We start from the raw sequence: 20,000 nt of genomic DNA, 5'->3' as shown, positions 1-20,000 counted from the left end.
ATACAGTAGTTCCCTCCACTGCACCCAACCCTGATCTGAGATCAGTTAGGGGTCTTGTTAGGGCAGGCCTATGAGAGGGGTTGGCGTGCGATATGGCCGTCGCTTCATTCTTCCCCTGGCAGGCAGGCAGACAGAGAGCCACCTTGCAGCACTGCTTACCCCCACATACAGTACAGTAACTGTGCCATCACCTGAGGTGATATGAAGGACAGCAAGGGAGTACAAAACACTTGGCTACTTGAACTCTCCTCTCCTTTCTTCCTTTCTCGCTCACACAAACACCCCCCCCCCCCACACACACACACACACACACACACACACACACACACACACAGATCTTGAACCCCCTTCCTCTTCAGTCCTCAGCTCTGCTGCACAACTGAGTGAGTGAGTGAGTGAGTGAGTGAGTGAGTGAGTGAGTGAGTGAGTGAGTGAGTGAGTGAGTGTGTGTGTGTGTATGTGTGTGTATGTGCGCGTGCGTGTGTGTGTGTGTGCGTGCGTGCGTGTGTATGAGTTCAGTGAAGGCCTCTCCAGAGATGTCACTTGTGGTGTTAGTGCATGATTGGGCGCTTTTTGGGGTTGGAGGAGGGAATCATCTGACCTTGACCCCCTCTCCCACCTCCAAAACGCTTCCACTGTCTACCTGCTATGTGCCGGTTGGTTGTCGTGGGTGCGTTGCTTTGTAAAAGGGTACTGTGCTTATCCAGCTGCTAACTGTGCTTCTGTCTCTCACTGTAAACATTTTCTTCCATTTCCTGAGCAGTTTATGGACTCTCAATGTTGACTTTTCTTTCAGCGTTTGTCCTGTATAAGGGTCTGTACTGGCCCTGTACTGGGCCAACACTCTGGCCTATTGCTGAAGCGATCTCTTCTGTTGTTGATTATTATTCCTTCTTTTTTTCTTGTCTCCTTTCTTTTGTTTGCTTTTTAAGTAAGCCAGTCAGAACCTTGGGACCTCACTTGATGTAACGAGTGGATCTGTTAACTGTTTGTTTTTTCTTTTTATTATTTTGTTTTGTCAGTTTGCTCCAAACTCTGTGCTCCTGGAAAAGAAAAAAAGAACAACCACCTAAAAACAGTGTGTCTTTGTGCGCCGTCTGTCTCTTCGATCTGTAATAGATTCAAAAGTTATAACTTCACCGGCATCAGCCGCCCTCAACCTCAACCCACCAAAACAATTAAACCATGACCTGGCTGTGAGTGTACCGCTTAACGTTGTACATAGCTTTAAGGAAAAAAAACAACAAGCAAGCTCACCATCCCTCCTTATCCCTGGTTTTCTGCTTTCTAATGTTTCCTGTATATGGGTCAGTATGATGTATGATGTTTTGGTTCTTTTTTTTGTTTTATTTTGTATGTTTTTGTTCTTTTGGCTTATTGTACATACATTTTTTTTTTTAGAATGGTTTCCCCAATACAGCTGCTGAAGAACTGTACAGCTTCATAGCGTGCTGCAAGTCCTTTAGGCACTAACATATCATATTTGCTTATGCACTTGAAATAAAGGTTATTATTTAAAAACATTATGCAAGGAATCCAGCTCTTTCTTACATGTCACAGTATTGACTTTTTCTTTCTCCTAGTGTCTAGAATTGTTTGACATTTTACTTAAAGGAGAAGTCCAGTTTTTTGAACATTAAGGCCATTTTCTGAGTGGTCTGCAATGTTTTAGAGTCCCCCTCACCGTTTATTTCATGATTGCTGCAGTCTCTGTTATTTGGCTGATTTGGATTTGATCTCAACTAGCTTTAGAATGGCCGTCTATGGGCACCTGCAACTCTGTTCTTAAAATCACCTTTAACATTTGTTTTGAAGAATATGCAACTCAGCAAGTGTTCAACAGTATTCACTGGTGTTCCTTAGCAATTTTTGTAGCGAAATATGGCATCTGTCATGTTTTATGTGTGTTTTATGTAGCAATTTGTAAATTAAGTTTCACTTTCACTTTCACTTTCTTTCACAAAATGGCACATAAAAAATGACAGAAGCCAAATTTCGCCTTGAAACTTGTTAGGGACTGCTAGTGAACACCCCTAACCACTTTGTGAGCTGTAGACTTTCGAAAACAAATGTTAAAGTTGATTTTAAGAACAGAGTTGCAGGTGCTCATAGACGGCCATTCTAAAGCTGGTTGAGATCAAATCCAAATCAGCCAAATAACAGAGACTGCAGCAAACATGAAATAAACGGTGAGGGGGACTCTAAAACATTGCAGACCACTCAGAAAATGGCCTTAATGTTCAAAAAACTGGACTTCCCCTTTAAAGGATTATGGAGATGCTTACAATATGTTCATTAATTAGTATTGGAAAAACTTAAATCTTAAAATCTTAAATAGATTGTACCAATAGATTGTATCATTCACCTTCAATCAAATTGTTTTGATTATTTTTGAAATTATGCAGATTAGGGCTGGGCGGTATACCATTAAAAAAACATAACGGTTTTCACCTACACAAGGTTCACTTTTTGATGAGAGGTTTTTTTTTAGTTCTTATTCCAAATAAGTGATTAAAATAGAAACGGAGATTGATTAAAATTCAGGATTTTATCTCATTAATTCTAGCCTTTTCTTCAGAAACATTGAGATATGGGAGAAAATCGCCACTTGTGAAAAAAAATCGTTCAGATAACCGTGATGTCAATTTTCGTCAAGAAAGCTGTGATACGCATTTTTTCCAGAACTGCCCAGCCCTACAGCACACAGATATACCCTGCTGTGGCTCCGACGGCAGGGCAGTGCACTGTTGTGCCGGGACTCCGGGTTTGGATCCGGCCCGAGTTCTTTTCCCGATCCTCCCCCATCTCTGTCTTCCACTCGCTTCCTGTCATATCTTAAAGGGGTATGCCACTATTTTGGGGCTTAATACAGTTAAAATCGTTGGCCAGGGTTTATATAGGAGGTAAAGTGTCTTATTTTTCATGTGAAGCGTTGTCTTGCTTTAAGGCAAGTTAAAAGAGGGAGTATGTCGCTAAGCTAGTGAAAGTCAATGTATCCATGTAGCATTGCTACATGCTACACGGATCCATTGACTTTCACTAGCTTAGCGACATGCTCCCTCTTTTCACTTGTCTTAAAACAAGACAACGGCTTACATGAAAAATAAGACACTTTACCTCCTATATAAACCCTGGCCAACGATTTTAACTGTATTAAGCCCCAAAATAGTGGCATACCCCTTTAAACTGTCCTATCAAAAATAAAGGTATAACCATCAAATAGCCATCATATCCCCTTTCAAACCCTTTTCAATTTCATCGGAAATATGCCACATAAAGGGAATTTGTGGCATCCATCGGCCATGCGATTGGTGACCCTGCACGTGTTCTTGTGACTAAAACCTATTGATTGTTTTTTTTCCCCGTCTCCTTATGATTGGTTTGTTTTCCCCCATTAACACCAACATGGTCATTTAGGGATCGATGCAGAGATCAATAGTCTTGAATGACAATCTGCGAAACAGATCAATATCCTTGAAGGACGTGCTGTCAAAGTGATGAAGTTTATAGTGACTGATGAATATTTGAACATTGGCTTGGTTGGGGAAACGTTTTATTTTTGTCCTATTTGAAATGTTATCCCCCCCATCTATTATTTCTTACGCTGCGTAAGGGATTTCGTTAAGGGTGACATCATGGGTGTACACAGATAGGGTAAAGCACTTGCCAATTTTCCCAACTGGACAAAAAGTGCCCTTTTTAAAAGATCTTTGTTTTCTTTCCCACTAAGTTTGGTGATCTATGTTGATGTGAGCATCTATAAAATCTTCATAAAAGTAAGAGTATGCACATCCCACCTCTCTGAGGCCAGGTGCAGGACAAAGGCCCGTCTAATAGTGGAAAGAGTAGAAGTCCGCACACTGTGGCTCCGCTTTGACAATTTATTCAGGTCATACAACGTTTAACTTTTGACCCAACAGGGTCTTCATCAGGCATCTATAAATGCTTCACAATTAGAAGTGTGTGATGATACTGCCTCGATATAATCCCTATAGCCTAGGCAGCCAGAAGTTTCACATGCCACCCCAATCTGCACCCACCAGCACCCCCCCACACCAACTGCCCTCCAAAATGTCTGCACACCACAGGGTGACATGGTATCTTTTCTTTAAACAAATTAGAATTAGTTCATGGGCCATTTAAAACGTGTTCGTCTTCATCCGTTTTTTTGCTTTTATGTAACCATCCTGTAGCTGCAGTTAGTTTCATGTTCAGTCTTCATGGCCATTACAGGTGGAAATGACAGCCAGTGAGTACGTTCAACGTGGTAGAAAACAGAAAATGATTTGCTGATTTTTCTTTCAGTAAATTCATGCCTTGTGCTCTTATAGGAGCAATTGAGAGAATTAACATTTGCAATAGTGCAGGGGTTTTTAACCTTTTTTTCTTAAAGCACCCCCTTGCCTGTGCCCAAGACAAGCCGTGCACCCTCAAACCAAACTTCTACATGTGTATACACCCTAAAAATTGATTTAAGTGATTCATTAAAATGATTCTTGTTAATTAATTAATTAAACATTAATTAATACCTTCATGACTACATGGGGACCAAAACATGTTTTACTTATTATAATGTTCGCTAGCAGAATTTTGGTCACAACCTCAACAGAAACAAAATTCTGTGCACCCCCTGTAATCTCTGGCGCACCCCCAGGGGGTTCCCACACCCCAGGTTAAGAACCACTGCAATAGTGAACACGTTTCAAGATGGACCGTAAATAATGCCGCCCTGCTTGGGGCCATAGAGCGCTTCACCAGATAAAAGCTGACAAGACGGATAAGCACATATAATAAAACACGTCATAAACGTAGCTGCTAGCAACGATGACGGGGTCATGCACACGACGGTGGCCCCACCTGCACATCTTTGCCTTACTACATGGGTCAGATGGTGCCATGTTTCGGTGCTGTTTCCACGTAGCAGGATATTTTTATATGTGGGTATTTTTTCTCCTGGTTAGGTGGAAACGCAGCATGGGGATGAAAATAAATCCTCCATTGTAACAAATGTGTTTTAGCCCCCTAAATAGGATATTTTTAAAGCCTGCTTTTTTTATATCTGGATTTTAAAAATCTGCTACGTGGAAACAGAAGCTGAATGAACACATTGTAGTGAGTGTAATGAAGGTTCTAGCTTTTAAATGCAACTTATTTCATATTTTTATTTGCTTCAGAGGCTGAGATATTTAGGTTTTAATAGGGAGAGGGCACCTTTTCCCAAAAAGGGCTTAGGCTAAAATGGGTTAACATATAACTAGATCTGCGTTTGTTTTGGAGTCCATGACACAAAATGAGAGTTTACATAATAATGTAGAAGTACTGACACTGGCATGGTTTTGTGAACATTTATTAAGCATTTTTTTTCCAATTCTGTACTGACACTGATTTTCACAGTCATCGCACGTCGGGTACTTTCCATACATAACCAAAGGCCTGCCCATATGAAATATCCACACTTGGTAGTACCACTTCACAATAGTTTATATCCAATATAATTTACTCACACAAACCAAAGACATACAAGGGTTTACAGGCCCACGCACCAACACTGGCAAACAGACACGCATACACATATTGTGCATGTTGCACACTTATACAAAACATATAACAAAAAATATATATGTATACCCACAATATGTTTTTTTTTAATAGGATCTGTTGGACATGGGGTTCAGAAAGCTTCTGTTTTACATACGGTACTCTGCAGTCATACTGGAAATCAAGATTGAATCTGAAATTGAGATTTCATGGCAATGCCACCACTGTACACACAGGTGAGATTTGTTGAAAGTAACTAATGCCTCTTTTCCACAGTCGGTTTTCTGGTGGGCCCACAGTACAGCTCGACACAGCGCGACTCGGCCACCACTTGTTGCTTCACGATTGAGCTGTGTCATGCCTACTCGAAAAACAAAAAGTGGCAGGCGAGTCGCGCTTCATCGAGATGTAGGCCTACCAGAAAACCGGCAGTGGAAAAGAGGCATTAGGTTTTCTTTTTCAGGGGAGGGACACGCAGTAGTAAACAAACAGTACAGTACACATTTTTCAGCAAACAAACTGAACCATGTGATCTAGTGTGCAATGTAACAGCAACCAACTGCCAGTTTAAAGGAAGGGTTTTTTTGTGTGCTTCTGTCCCAAGGGGAGAAACCCATCTTAAAATAAGCCAACAAAGAAACAAACACTCGTGTCCACACAAAACATTGACATATGAGTGGAGAAATTATAATTCAACTTCTCTTCCACGCCTCGATGCAAACTCATACAGTAAATAAGCAGCAGTATATTACTTACTTTTTCGCCAGTGATGTACGTACTGTATATATACAAGTCTTGATTTCTAACAAACAACTGATTTTAAGTCGTCTTAATACAGCACTTTTCAGAGTGCAAGTCATGGTCGTGTCTGCGTTAATATCTGCATTCATCTCTCATTTTTTGCACACACAGACAGTTGATAACCAATAATGACTACACTGAACACGGAACCACTTAAATTGCCAAGGATACTGCTTTTAAGAAATGTCTGTTTATATCAATGACGACTTTTGAATGAAGTAGCAACTGATGTTGACTCGATGCAAAGAGTTGGTTCTAAAATGAAGATTGAAATAACTTGACAGGCAACCTTAGACCTTAAAGGACCAGTTCAGTCAATTTCAACATGCAGTTGTAATGCTCTCACTACCCTAGACTTGTCAGTACCTGAGGTTTTGTTTTTCTTTTTCATCAGCCTTCTCCGAGATTTTGGTCATTGTAATGGGGGCAAATAAATAAATTTTTATTTATTTCCAAAAACATTCTAAAGGTTATACAACATCAGTAGACAACTAGCAAACAGCGGTACCTTTTGGGAAAATATTTGGAGTAGGCTTATGTTATTTCTCAAAAAAAAAAAAACAAACGCTGCCCCCATTAGAATAGCTCATATCTCGGAAAGGGCTTAGTCGAAAAATGTGGCATCACCAGGTACTGGCAAGTCTCGGGTAGCGTGAGCAATACAACAGCATATTGAAATTGACTGAATTGGTCCTTTAAGATCCGTTCCGGGTTTGAGTTCATATAAGGCACAGGTGAACCCTCACTATTAGGGGCCTATACTACAAAGCTGGTTCAGAAGTAAACCAGGTTAAGTGAAGAGGTAAATCATCTAATAGAAGAGCATGGAGTCCTCGTTCTGAGAAAATGAGGACTCCAGACTGTTCTATAATTAGATGATTGGTTTACTCCTGAACCAGCTTCTTAGTATAGGCCCCTCTGACGCATGCTTGTCTCCATTGTCTTCTTTTTAAGGAATTTAGGGTGAAGGTTGGAAATGTTCCAAACCTGTTATCACAGCATCTCTATCTAGCAAATACAGATCCTACTAGTACACTAACACATTGTTGTGTGATGTGAGGTTTTTTTCCATGTACTAATAGCTCAATAGCTCTATACACATTGATTAGTACACCAGAAATTGGTTTGAGGAAATGATGAAGACAACTCTCCAAATGCGAAGTAGTTTGGCACATACTGTAATGCAAGTCCTGCTCAGTGCTGATGGTCAAGTCTGTGACACGATAATGGCACTTAAGATTAAAACCAACATTAAGAGCAACTGCGTACTGTTGAGGCCGTAAAAAAAGGAATTAAAGAGTATAGTGTGTTCTTAAAAAAAAGAACAAAAAAGTGGAGATTCTCGAGAGACATAACCCTTTCTTTCCTTATAATTTATTTCTGTATATTGAGCTATTTTTTTTTATTTTTATTTCAGAGCGGAAAACAACAATGCAAGCTATGAGAGTGTTTTTGTGAACATGACAAGAACTGCCATCAGCAGCCTTCTGTTTCCTTGTGGTGCGTTCATCGGTAATGACAGAATGTCATATTACGTAACTACACTCTGGTATACATCATATGTGTCACAACATGTTTAAGATGTGTCTTATGAGGGATGGCTAAACTGAGGGTTATGTCCTACTTTATCAGTTTATTTGAACTAACACTTTTGACACCTTAGATTTCCGACTCAAGCAGGATTCTATACTGGCTTTAATGTGATCATTTTTACTGTTGTGTTACGGTATTGAAATGGTGGTCAACACAGCTACTCAACAGGACTGCAGATGGCACAAATAAATAAGAAAAGACTGAATGAAATTCCTTTGACCCGTAGAATCATGGCTTTAAACAGACAAATTTGTCTCTCTACATGTTAAACAGCTTACTAAAATATAATGTCTCTATATACAAGAAATGTACGTAGGCCTACTTCAGAATTTCATGGGTCGGGTCCCAAATGCATTTTGTAGGGCTGTTGTAGGACCGTTTCTATCCAGTAAAATGAAGGTCAGGCTTAAAATTCACTGAAGTATACTGGGGCGAGTTTCTCAAAATGGTAGTTGCTAACCACGTTAGCTACTTTGTTGTTTCCAATGCAATTTCCCATTGGCAATGATCCAAGTTGCTAGCAGGCTAACAACTACACTTTCGAGAAACGCACCCCTGGTTTGAGCTTGTTTTGAAAAAAAAAGACAATGTTAAGGGGCAAGTCCACCTTTATATGGCTTAGTATCTCCCAGCATGCAACGCTAGAACAACAAATACGTAGTAGTGTCACCAAGGCCATTCAACTTTAATTGGAATGATTCACATACTAGGAAATAACGGTTTCAAACGTATCAGATACATGAATGAGCTGATGTTGAATAATTTATTATCCATTGTCCATCGCTAAAAAATAAAACTTCGTCAAAATGCCATCATGAGGAAAAACCTCATTATAATCTTCAATTAGATTATTATACTTCTGTTTACCTCATTAAAAAAAATACCATAGTTTAAAATGGGGTGATTTGCTGAATGTTGCCTGCTTGTTGTGCAGTATCACTAAATACGGGCTTGAACAAATAAAATCAACATTTGAAGGTACCAGACTTGTACTAAATTCCGAATTGAAAGAATTGAAATTCACAGTAATGCCATAATATGAACACTAGGTGGTGGTGTTCTATGTACTCTCAATGCGTGGTGTAGATTAAATTCAAAGAAATTCAAGGTAATAACACCACTTAGTGTCCGTATTATGGCATTAATTTGAATTTCAATTCATTCAATTCAGAATTTCGTACAAGTCTGGAAGGTACAGTATTAGCCATCCAAAAATCTGTGCGAACAAGCACATTCAACAGCTTAAAAAAACACACATATGAACACAAGCTGCTTTAAACTGGCCTTGGCATATGTTTCAGACTCAGTATCCATCAATACTGTCACTGGAAAGTACCAAATTACCCCATGACCCTTGTATGACCTACACATGGAGGTCAAACATTGACCTTCAATATCCTATGATGGAAACCCTGTTTTCACTTCATGTGCATACCCTGCGCCACTTCGTCCTCCATCTTGTTTTGGTAAGGCTGTTGGCTTCAGCAACAATTCCTGCGAAATACTTTTTTTTGTAAGCCACGGGGCAACAATATATAGCAGATCTTTTTTTTTTTCCTTTTTGTGTGACAGTGAGTGACAACACAGAGACGGCCCACAGAGGAGGCGTTTCTCATCTCATTCCTGTACACTTTGTCTGATTCGTGATTCGTGGTTTCGTGATGTTTGGCTTTTCCCGTTTGTTTTTCATCCCCCTTTTTATACAACAAAATAGAAACTCCTCAGGGTGGTGATGGCGGTGGCGGTGGCGGTGGCGGCGGCACACGTACTGTTCCTACTCGTCGCTCTCGGTCTCGAACTCGTCTCCCATCTGGTAGCTGGAGTCCTGCATGGTATAGGATCGAGTCTTCATGGAGCAGTTGGACTCCATTGACAGGATGGCCTACAGCACAACACAACACAACACACAACACAAGCAGACAGGCTTTAGGAGAGTTTATCGTGTGGTGTAGTGTACGAATTGTAGTGTGTGTGTGTGTGTGTGTGTGTGTGTGTGTGTGTGTGTGTGTGTGTGTGTGTGCGCACGCGCATGCGTGCGTGGAAATGGTTGAAACACTCTTCTTCAGGGTTATGGGGGGAAATCAAACTAATTCATAAATATTTTAAATGTATTTTGCCTATATTATCTACCACATCAACTACCAACTACTCAGAATGTGCCTCTTGCAAATACGTACAGTACAATACCACAAGATCATTACTGCTTGTGTGTGTGCACGTGTGTGTGTGTGTGTGTTTGTGTGTGTGTGTGTGTGTGTGTGTGTGTGTGTGTGTGTGTGTGTGTGTGTGTGTGTGTGTGTGTGTGTGTTTGTGTGTGTGTATGTGTGTGTTTGTGTGTGGGCACATGTGTGTGTGCACGTGTGTGTGTGTGTGTGTGTGCGTGTGTGTGTGTGTGTGTGTGTGTGTGTGTGTGTGTGTGTGTGTGTGTGTGTGTGTGTGTGTGTGTGTGTGTGTGTGCGTGCGTGTGTGTGTGTGTGTGTGTGTGTGTGTGTGTGTGTGTGTGTGCGCGTGTGTGTGTGCGTGTGCACGTGTGTGTATGTGCATGTGCTTGATTGCTGGTGATAAGGTGAAGGCTGTCTCCACAATGGAATCACCAGGCACGCATTTCCACAGGAGAAAGGAACCATCTAGGCCTAACCCCAACCCAGAGGCCTCCATCAACAGCAGCATTCACAGAGAGCTTGGGGAGTTTCCACAGTGCGTAAGAGAGCCTCTGTAGCCATAGCTGGATTGGCCATAAGGCATACAGGGCATTTGCCCGGTGCACTGCTGATGATTTTGGAGTGGCCCTCCCCTTACTACGTATGGTAAATGGTAAATGGACTGCATTTATATAGCACCTTTCCATTCCTTCGAGCACTCAAAGCGATTTACATTGTTTGCCTCACATTCACCCATTCACACACCAGTGGCAGTGGCTGCCACACAGGGTACCATCCTGCCACCAGGAGCAACTTGGGGTCAGGCAGAGCAGGTCTCGAACCTGCAGCTTTATTCAGAATTAAAGTGATGTGTCATGTAAATGTATCCATAGTCTCTCTCAATGCCTCGGGCGGACCAGTCTTGGCTGAAAATACCCGGCCTTACTTTACGGTCTAGTCCAGCCCTGCCTGTAGCTCCGCTGGCCAACTGTCATCTCCTGACAAACACTTGCAAAACGGAAAAGACCACGCACATCACATCTAGCTTGCCTGATCATGAGGAGGGAGCTAATTTAGTGTGTCACGCCCATTGTCAGCAAAAAAAAAAGATTTAGAGGACATGAGCGCCCATTAATTGCCACCAGTGAAGCGAAACACTTGTGCTTCAGGCCTCAGCCTTTTAAACGTTAAGTGCCTACGGATACTATTTCTTCTGAAGTGTGTCATAAGATTTACCACTACAGTGTGTATGAGCAATTACTTGGTGTATAGTCTGTGTTAGGGCTGGAATATGCTTACTGCAGGATATGTTTGCATATTTTGTGTACAAATACATTGAAAATAAAGATGAATGTCCGCACACTGCTCCCCCGTTGCTTTAAAAAAAAAAAACAATTCAAATGAGCGCTCTCGAGCTCGTCGCTCTTCATCAGACTGATGAAGAGCGACTAGCTCGAAAGCGCTCACTTGAAAAAATAAAAAAAGCAACAGGGGAGCAGTGTGCGGACATTTATCTTAATTTTCACAGTATTCTGACCTTTTGTCATGCACCTGCGCCTTGGATGTGCGCACCACTAACCTACTGACTGTACAAATACATTGCGATGGCTGAGGTGCCCTTGAGCAAGGCACCTAACCCCACACTGCTCCAGGGACTGTAACCAGTACCCCGTGCTGATAATTACTGTAAGTTGCTTTAGAGAAAATCATAAACTACGGTAAGTGTAGTGTAATGAAATAAAGAGAACAAGCACTCCAAGTCTTGTGTTTTATTGCCCGTTTATTGACGGGAAATAAAGGACAATACTTGGAGTGCTGTCCTGTTCTCTTTATTTCATATATTCTTGAGGAATTTGGTTGAGTTGAGCACGTTACACCCCTTAGTTGAAGTGTAGTGTAATGTAATGTAATGTAATGAAATGTAATGTACGCATACTGTAAGTAAAGCCACATAGCAATCATATTCCTGCCTTTACTTGGATAGTTATATTTTCACAGAATCCATTATTCCACTCCACATGGTCCTCCTATTATGCTGGGTGTGCCCAGATCTGACATAGTACATATTAGGAGTACATCCTTAAAATTTGTTGATTTAAAAAACAATAGGTGGAAAAGGGTTTGTAGCTAAGGAGGATTTCAGGTCCTTCAGTAAATACATCTGTGTGTTCAACATATATACTCTGTCCACACAAACCTGAGGAACTATTGACAACGTGTTACAGTAGGAACCTGATGGGTTATTCTCTACATTTGGTCTGATTGGCAATGTGATCTCTGAATCTTCTGCATTTCAGAATGTATATGATAAATAAAAATATTAACATAATATTTCCCCCTCATTAACAAACATTTCTTAATGTTTTGTTCGTCATTACTTAATTACTTATACTAAGTCTTTATAATGCTTTTTATGCATCCATTATTATTAAGTGCTACCGCATAATATTGTACATTAGTACAGCTCACCATTTTCTCCTCTCTGGCGGGCGGGCTCCGGAGGAAGAAGCAGAGCGGTGCGAAGAGGATGTCCACGATGCCGATCATGGTCATGAGGGCGGGGAAGCCGATACTCTTAGCGATGGCCCCGCCGGCCGAGGGACCTGCGGACGGAGGACGAGACGGCAATATCACACACGCACCCACGCACATGGAGTACCAGGGAAATCACTGTTAAGACACAGAATGGTCTATCAATATTTCACTAATTGGTGGAACAGGTCATGATGTGATAAAATAATATTCATAGTACTTCATACAATGTCACACACTGTGTGTAGGGCCTGCACACATGCCTACACACACACACACCTACGCACGCACGCACGCACACACACACACACACACACGCTTGGAGAACAATGTCAGCGAGCGAGTGAGTGAGTGTGTCTGTGTCTGTGTCTACTGTTTGTACTAAATTTCTGTTTTCTTTTCTGTTATTGTACTGTACTGTCATTAGAACCTCCTCGAAAACGAGATGGCACAACTCAAGGGGCTATTCTTGTACTAAACCTAGTGCAAAGTAGCCCCATAAAGTACAGTACCTAGTGCAAAGCCCATGCAGAAGGCCACATCAGCGATGGCGTAGACGCTGCCGTAGACCGACACGTGCCGCAGGTCCACCAGGTAGCCCATGATGGGCATCATGGAGGAGTCCACCATTCCTGAAACACAAACACGGCACCAGAGAGAGTAGATAAGAGAGAGGTTCCATTGGCCCATTGTTTCCGGGTTCTATTATTGCAAGGGGGAGGGGGGGAAATCCCCCTTTAGGCAGACCTAGGCAGACCTAAGGACTGTTCTATGCTAGGAGTATTATGACACGCCCCTTTAGGCAGACCTGAACCTGGTCATGTTAGGTGCCCATAGGAACCTATTACATTGGCATATCTCTATATACTTAAAGAATCTCTGACGGCACATTACACGGACAGACAACACTTTTATCCAAAAAGAAACTTGCACTTATTTTTACAGGCTATTGGTTACAGTCAGTGGTGTAGTCTACTTTTTTATGGTGGGTATACTGTATATCTGAGCATTTTTTGAAGTGGGTATACTTTATATATTTGTGCTATTAAAATCAATGAATCAATCAATTTTAAGTGGGTATACTGAAATCCCTGAAATTTAGAAGTGGGTATACTCCGTATACCCGCGTTCTACGTAGACTACACCACTGGTTACAGTCCCTGGAGCAATAGTGGCGAGGCAGAGAGCGGCTGTCCGCACATGTGGACTGATCATCAGTGCTGCATGGGGTTACTGGACCACGATCACTCGAGGAACTTGCAATGAGTTGGATTAGCTGGTGGCATTGAGCGCGGAGATTTGGTAAGAGACACTTTTTGGGCAAGATCGCTGACCGTGGTGCTGAAGTACAATAAGTACTGAAGTATAATTACAAATGCCTTTTCCTCGAAAGTCTTTGTAGAACCTCAAAGGCGTTTTTATCAATATAGTAGTCCTAATTGGTCTTATCTTGGCCTGTCTTTACAAATAACAAGCTGTATATCATGGGGAATTGGGACTTACCGATGGCAAAACCGACTCCGAAATTTGGCAGGATTAATCCATAGATGTCTTTGGCTAAAGGTACCTGTCAGAATAAACACACAAAACATTAACATTTCAGGTCAGGACCAGAGCTAATGAAACACTATCCAACCACTTGTCACTTAACCTTTTTGGAAAACATAACAATGACAAGAAAGACTGTAATGACATTTTGTGAGGACTGAATCTATCTGCATTTACAAAAGATTACGCACTGCCTGACAGCAGTAGACATCATTGACGTGGGTATTTAAAGATGATGAGTTGAAGGGGCTTGGACATGCACACAATACAGTATAAGTCAGCTCTGTAATTCCTTCTAAAATGCTTCCTAAAACCATTAGAGAAGATCTGTTCAGTTTCAAATGTGTCATTTGGCAAATATTTGCCACCCTTCCGGCTTAATTTGCAGCCCTATTAGGAAATGCAAGCACTCTCTAATTTACTGTTTATTAGTATGCTTGCCATGCGGCAAGCATACTATTGTTATTCCCCCGTTTCTTTTTATTATTATTAATTTTCTCCTTCCGTCTACGGAATCCATTCGTTTTGAAGAACCGCTCGAGGTAGAAAATCCGTTCAAAGACCGAAACGTTCGGCTTGGTCAGACGACCAGGTTTTGTATTTTTCACGGGGGTACCTCGAACTCTGTAGCGCCACCATCAGGTCAAAGTTTTAAGTACTTTACATGCTGTAACTGTTGAACCGTTCGTCAGAATTTCATAAACTTGGTATCCCTGGAATCCTTGGGCCAAGACGAATCCAATGCACCCTATGACGTCATTTTCCGCCTGGGAAAGTTTTGCCGCCATTTTGAATTTTGTAAAAATCAATAAAAATGGCACCCCGCCCACAATTTTAGTCCCATCGTCACAATTTTTTTGTGAGGGCATCTTCGGACTAAGATACCTCCACCCTAAAGGTTCTGGAACGATTGAGCAAACCGTCTTTAAACAGGAGCCAATCAAAATTGGCGGCGAAGACGCCAAACAGGAAATAAGCTCATATCTCGTTAACGGCTACTTGTATCAAAACCCAACTTTATATACATCATCAGGACTATCTTCAGAGGACACTTAACGATTTTCGTGCAAATACGCCACTAGGGGGCGCTACAATAAGCAAAAATGTGTTTTTGACCATATTAGCCCGTCTTTACCTCAATTTTTCAAACGCTTGGTATCACTGAAATCCGTGGGTCAAGCCGATTCCAACGCATACTATGATGTCATATTTACAATCATGACTTTCCTACCATTTTGACATATTCAGAAATCAATAAAAATGAAGCTCCGCCCACATTTTTTGTCTGATCGTCCTACAATTCTTATCAGACCACCATTGGACTATTCCGCACCTATGCTGACATTTACAGAGCAATAGCTGAAAGCATCGGCGCACAGCAGCCAATCAAATTTGATAACAAAGACAAACGCACCGTCTAAACAGGAAGTTAGCTCATATCTCAGCAACGCCTTGACGTATCTTAACAAAATTTCTCACACATGACCTCCAGTGCACCCAGAGAGTACCTACCGACTTTGGCGCAACTCGGCCACTGGGGGGCGCTACATTTAGTGAAAATGTGTTTTGCCAATATGCTGCATACCAAACAGGAAGTTAGCTCATATCTAGATGGTTAACTGTATGTCAGCATGCATGAAGGGCAATGCATGCATGAAGGGCAAGGCATGCATGAAGGGCAACGAATGCAAGACGGGCAAGCATACTCCAGCATTTTCTGTGAGGAAATGCAATCTAGTTAGTATGCTTGCCATGCGGCAAGCATACTATTGTTATTCCCCCGTTTCCCCTTTTTATTTTTATTTTTAATTTTCTCCTTCCGTCTACGAACGGTTCGTTTTGAAGAACCGCTCAAGATAGAAAATCCGTTCAAAGACCGAAACGTTCGGCTCGATAATACGACTAGGATTTGTATTTTTCACAGGGGTACCTCAAACTCTGTAGCGCCACCAGCAGGTCAAAGTTGCAAGTACATTACAGGATGTAACTTTTGAACCGTTGGTCTGAATTTCAAAAACTTGGTATCCCTGGAATCCGTGGGCCAAGCCGAATCCAATGCACCCTATGACGTCATTTTCCGCCTGGAAAGTTTTTCCGCCATTTTGAATTTTGTGAAAATCAATAAAAATGACGCCCCGCCCACAATTTTTGACCGATCATCACGAAAATTCTATGGGGGCATCTTCGGACTGAGATATATCTATCCTAAAAGTCCTGGAACGATTGATCAAACCGTTTTCAAACAGGAGCCAATCAAAGTTGGCGGCGAGGACGCCAAACAGGAAGTGAGCTCATATCTCGGCAACGGCTACTTGTATCACAACCCAATTTCATACACATAATCAACTCTATCTTCAGAGGACACGTCAAGATTTCCGTGTAAATGCGCCACTAGGGGGCGCTACAATAAGCAAAAATGTGTTTTTGACGATATTAGCCCGTACTGACTTCAAATCATCAAACGCTTGGTATCGCTGAAATCCTTGGGTCAAGCCGAATCCAACGCATACTATGATGTCATATTTACAATCATGAATTTCCCGCCATTTTGACATATTCAAAAATCAATAAAAGTGAAGCTCCGCCCACAATTTTTGTCTGCTTGTCCTACAATTTTTGTCAGATGATCATTGGACTATTGTCCACCTATGCTGAAATTTATAGAGCAATAGCTGAAAGCATCGGCGCACAGCAGCCAATCAAATTTGACAACAAAGACAAACGCACCGTCGAAACAGGAAGTTAACTCATATCTCAGCAACGCCTTGACAGATCTTAATGAAATTTCTCACACATGATCTCCAGTACACCCAGAGGGTACGTACCGAATTCAGTGCTATACGGCCACTGGGGGGCGCTATAGTTAGCGAAAATGTGTTTTTGCCAATATGATCATACCAAACAGGAAGTTAGCTCATATCTAGATGGTTAACTGTATGTTGTGTATGCATGAAGGGCAGCATGTGCATTAGGAGCAAGTCATGCATGAAAGGCAAGGCATGCATGAAGGGCAACGAATGCAAGACGGGCAAGCATACTCCAGCATTTTCTGTGAGGAAATGCAATCTAGTTAGTATGCTTGCCATGCGGCAAGCATACTATTGTTATTGTACCGTTTCCGGGTTATTATTATTAATTTTCATCTTCCGTCTACGAACGGTTCGTTTTGAAGAACCGCTCAAGATAGAAAGTCCGTTCAAAGACCGAAACGTTCGGCTCGGTCAGACGAACAGGTTTTGTATTTTTCACGGGGGTACCTCGAACTCTCTAGCGCCACCAGCAGGTCAAAGTTTCAAATATTAACATGCTATAACTTTTGAACCGTTGGTCGTAATTTCAAAAACTTGGTATCCCTGGAATCCTTGGGCCAAGACGAATCCAATGCACCCTATGACGTCATTTTCCGCCTGGAAAGTTTTTCCGCCATTTTGAATTTTGTAAAAATCAATAAAAATGACGCCCCGCCCACAATTTTTGACCGATCATCACGAAAATTATATGAGGGCATCTTCGGACTGAGATACATCTGCCCTAAAAGTCCTGGAACGATTGATCAAACCGTCTTCAAACAGGAGCCAATCAAAGTTGGCGGCGAAGACGCCAAACAGGAAGTGAGCTCATATCTCGGCAACGGCTACTTGTATCACAACCCAATTTCATACACATAATCAGCACTATCTTCAAAGGACAAGTAACGATTTTCTTGTAAATGCGCCACTAGGGGGCGCTACAATAAGCAAAAATGTGTTTTTGACGATATTAGCCCGTATTTACTTCAATTCATCAAACGCTTGGTATCGCTGAAATCCTTGGGTGAAGCCGAATCCAACGCATACTATGATGTCATATTTACAATCATGAATTTCCCGCCATTTTGACATATTCAAAAATCAATAAAAATGATGCTCCGCCCACAATTTTTGTCTGGTTGTCCTACAATTGTTATCACACCACCATTGGACTATTTTGCACCTATGCTGAAATTTACAGAGCAATAGCTGAAAGCATCGGCGCACAGCAGCCAATCAAAATTGACAACAAAGACAAACGCACCGTCGAAACAGGAAGTTAGCTCATATCTCAGCAACGCCTTGACGGATCTTAACGAAATTTCTCACACATGATCTCCAGTACAGCCAGAGGGTACGTACCGATTTCAGTGCAATACGGCCACTGGGGGGCGCTACAATTAGTGAAAATGTGTTTTTTGCCAATATGATACATACCAAACAGGAAGTTAGCTCATATCTAGATGATTAACTGTATGTTGTGTATGCATGAAGGGCAGCATGTGCATTAAGGGCAATTTTTGACCGATCGTCGCGGAAATTCTATCAGGGCATCTTCGGACTGAGATACATCTACCCTAAAAGTCCTGGAACGATTGATCAAACCGTCTTCAAACAGGTGCCAATCAAAGTTGGCGGCGAAGACGCCAAACAGGAAGTGAGCTCATATCTCGGCAACGGCTACTTGTATCAGAACCCAACTTTATATACATCATCAAGACTATCCCCAGAGGGAGGATAATAATTTTCTTGTAAATACGCCACTAGGTGGCGCTACAATAAGCAAAAATGTGTTTTTGACAATATTAGCCCGTATTGACCTCAATTCATCAAACAATTGGTATCGCTGAAGTCCTTGGGTCAAGCCAAATCCAACGCATACTATGATGTCATATTTTCCATCATGAATTGCCCGCCATTTTGACATATTCAAAAATCAATAAAAATTATACTCCGCCCACATTTTTTTTCTGTTCGTCCTACAATTTTTATCAGACCACCATTGGACTATTTTGCACCTATGCTGAAATTTACAGAGCAATAGCTGAAAGCATCGGCGCACAGCAGGCAATCTAATTTGACAACAAAGACAAACACAGCGTCCAAACAGGAAGTTAGCTCATATCTCAGCAACGCCATAACGGATCCTAACAAAATTTCTTACACATAATCTCCAGTACACCCAGGGGGTACTCACCAAATTTGGTGAAAAACGGCCACTGGGTGGCGCTACAGTTAATGAAAATGTGTTTTGCCAATATGCTGCATACCAAACAGGAAGTTAGCGTAATCTAGATGGTTAACTGTATGTCGGCATGCATGAAGGGCAGCATATGCATGAAGGGCAATGCATGCATGAAGGGCAAGGCATGCATGAAGGGCAACGAATGCAAGACGGGCAAGCATACTCCAGCATTTTCTGTGAGGAAATGCAATCTAGTTATTATTATTATTATTATTATTATTATTATTATTATTATTATTATTATTATTATCATTATTATTATTATTGTTGTCATTATTAGTGTTGGTTTATTGTATTTTATTCTATTTTACGTATTTTATGTACTGTATGTATGTGTATATATGTCTCAGTTTGTGCCTTGGGATGGGGGTTATTGTGTGTCCTTTAAAATAACAAAACTTTAATAAAGAAATGTAAAAAAAAAAAAAAAAGGAAATGCAAGCCGTTGTTTGTAAATGTTGAGGGAGAGTCCTGTCCACAGACTGGTTTCTTTTCTTAATATTTGTTCTTAATATTTGCTTTTCAGGCCTTTATTATGACAGGACAGTCGAGAGAGAGACAGGATATTAGCAGGAAGAGAGAGACGGACGGGGAGGGTTCGGCAAATGACCTCGGACCGGAATCAAACCCGGGTCGCCGGTGCAGCAGTCGAGTGCCCAGCTGATTGAGTTACGGCTGGGCCACAGACTGGTTTCTGTCACTGCCTGAAGCTCTACATAACATGGGAGAGCAGAGCAGTCAGCTGCCACAGTCTGTGTTGCGTCCGTTCTGATCATGCCACACTAATCTGATGGGACACTGTTCTCTGAACAG

General features: G+C 41.6%; 1 protein-coding gene across 1 annotated transcript in view; it reads right to left on the bottom strand.

The window, feature by feature from the left end:
- Positions 1-9,512: 9,512 nt before the first annotated feature.
- Positions 9,513-20,000, bottom strand: part of slc18a2 (solute carrier family 18 member 2) — a 42,718-nt gene continuing 32,230 nt past the window's right edge. Inside the window, exons 13-16 of the mRNA XM_063190966.1 lie at positions 14,109-14,172; positions 13,118-13,237; positions 12,543-12,676; positions 9,513-9,814 (exon numbers count right to left, since the gene is read on the bottom strand). Coding sequence (XP_063047036.1) covers positions 9,707-9,814; positions 12,543-12,676; positions 13,118-13,237; positions 14,109-14,172 — 426 coding nt within the window. The 3' untranslated portion in view covers positions 9,513-9,706. The remainder of the gene's footprint in view (positions 9,815-12,542; positions 12,677-13,117; positions 13,238-14,108; positions 14,173-20,000) is intronic.

This window comes from Engraulis encrasicolus, chromosome 24 (genome assembly GCF_034702125.1).
Source record: "Engraulis encrasicolus isolate BLACKSEA-1 chromosome 24, IST_EnEncr_1.0, whole genome shotgun sequence".
NCBI classification, from domain to species: domain Eukaryota; kingdom Metazoa; phylum Chordata; class Actinopteri; order Clupeiformes; family Engraulidae; genus Engraulis; species Engraulis encrasicolus.
The sequence above is the reverse complement of the archived record's forward strand: the minus strand, read 5'-3'. Positions and strand labels throughout refer to the sequence as shown.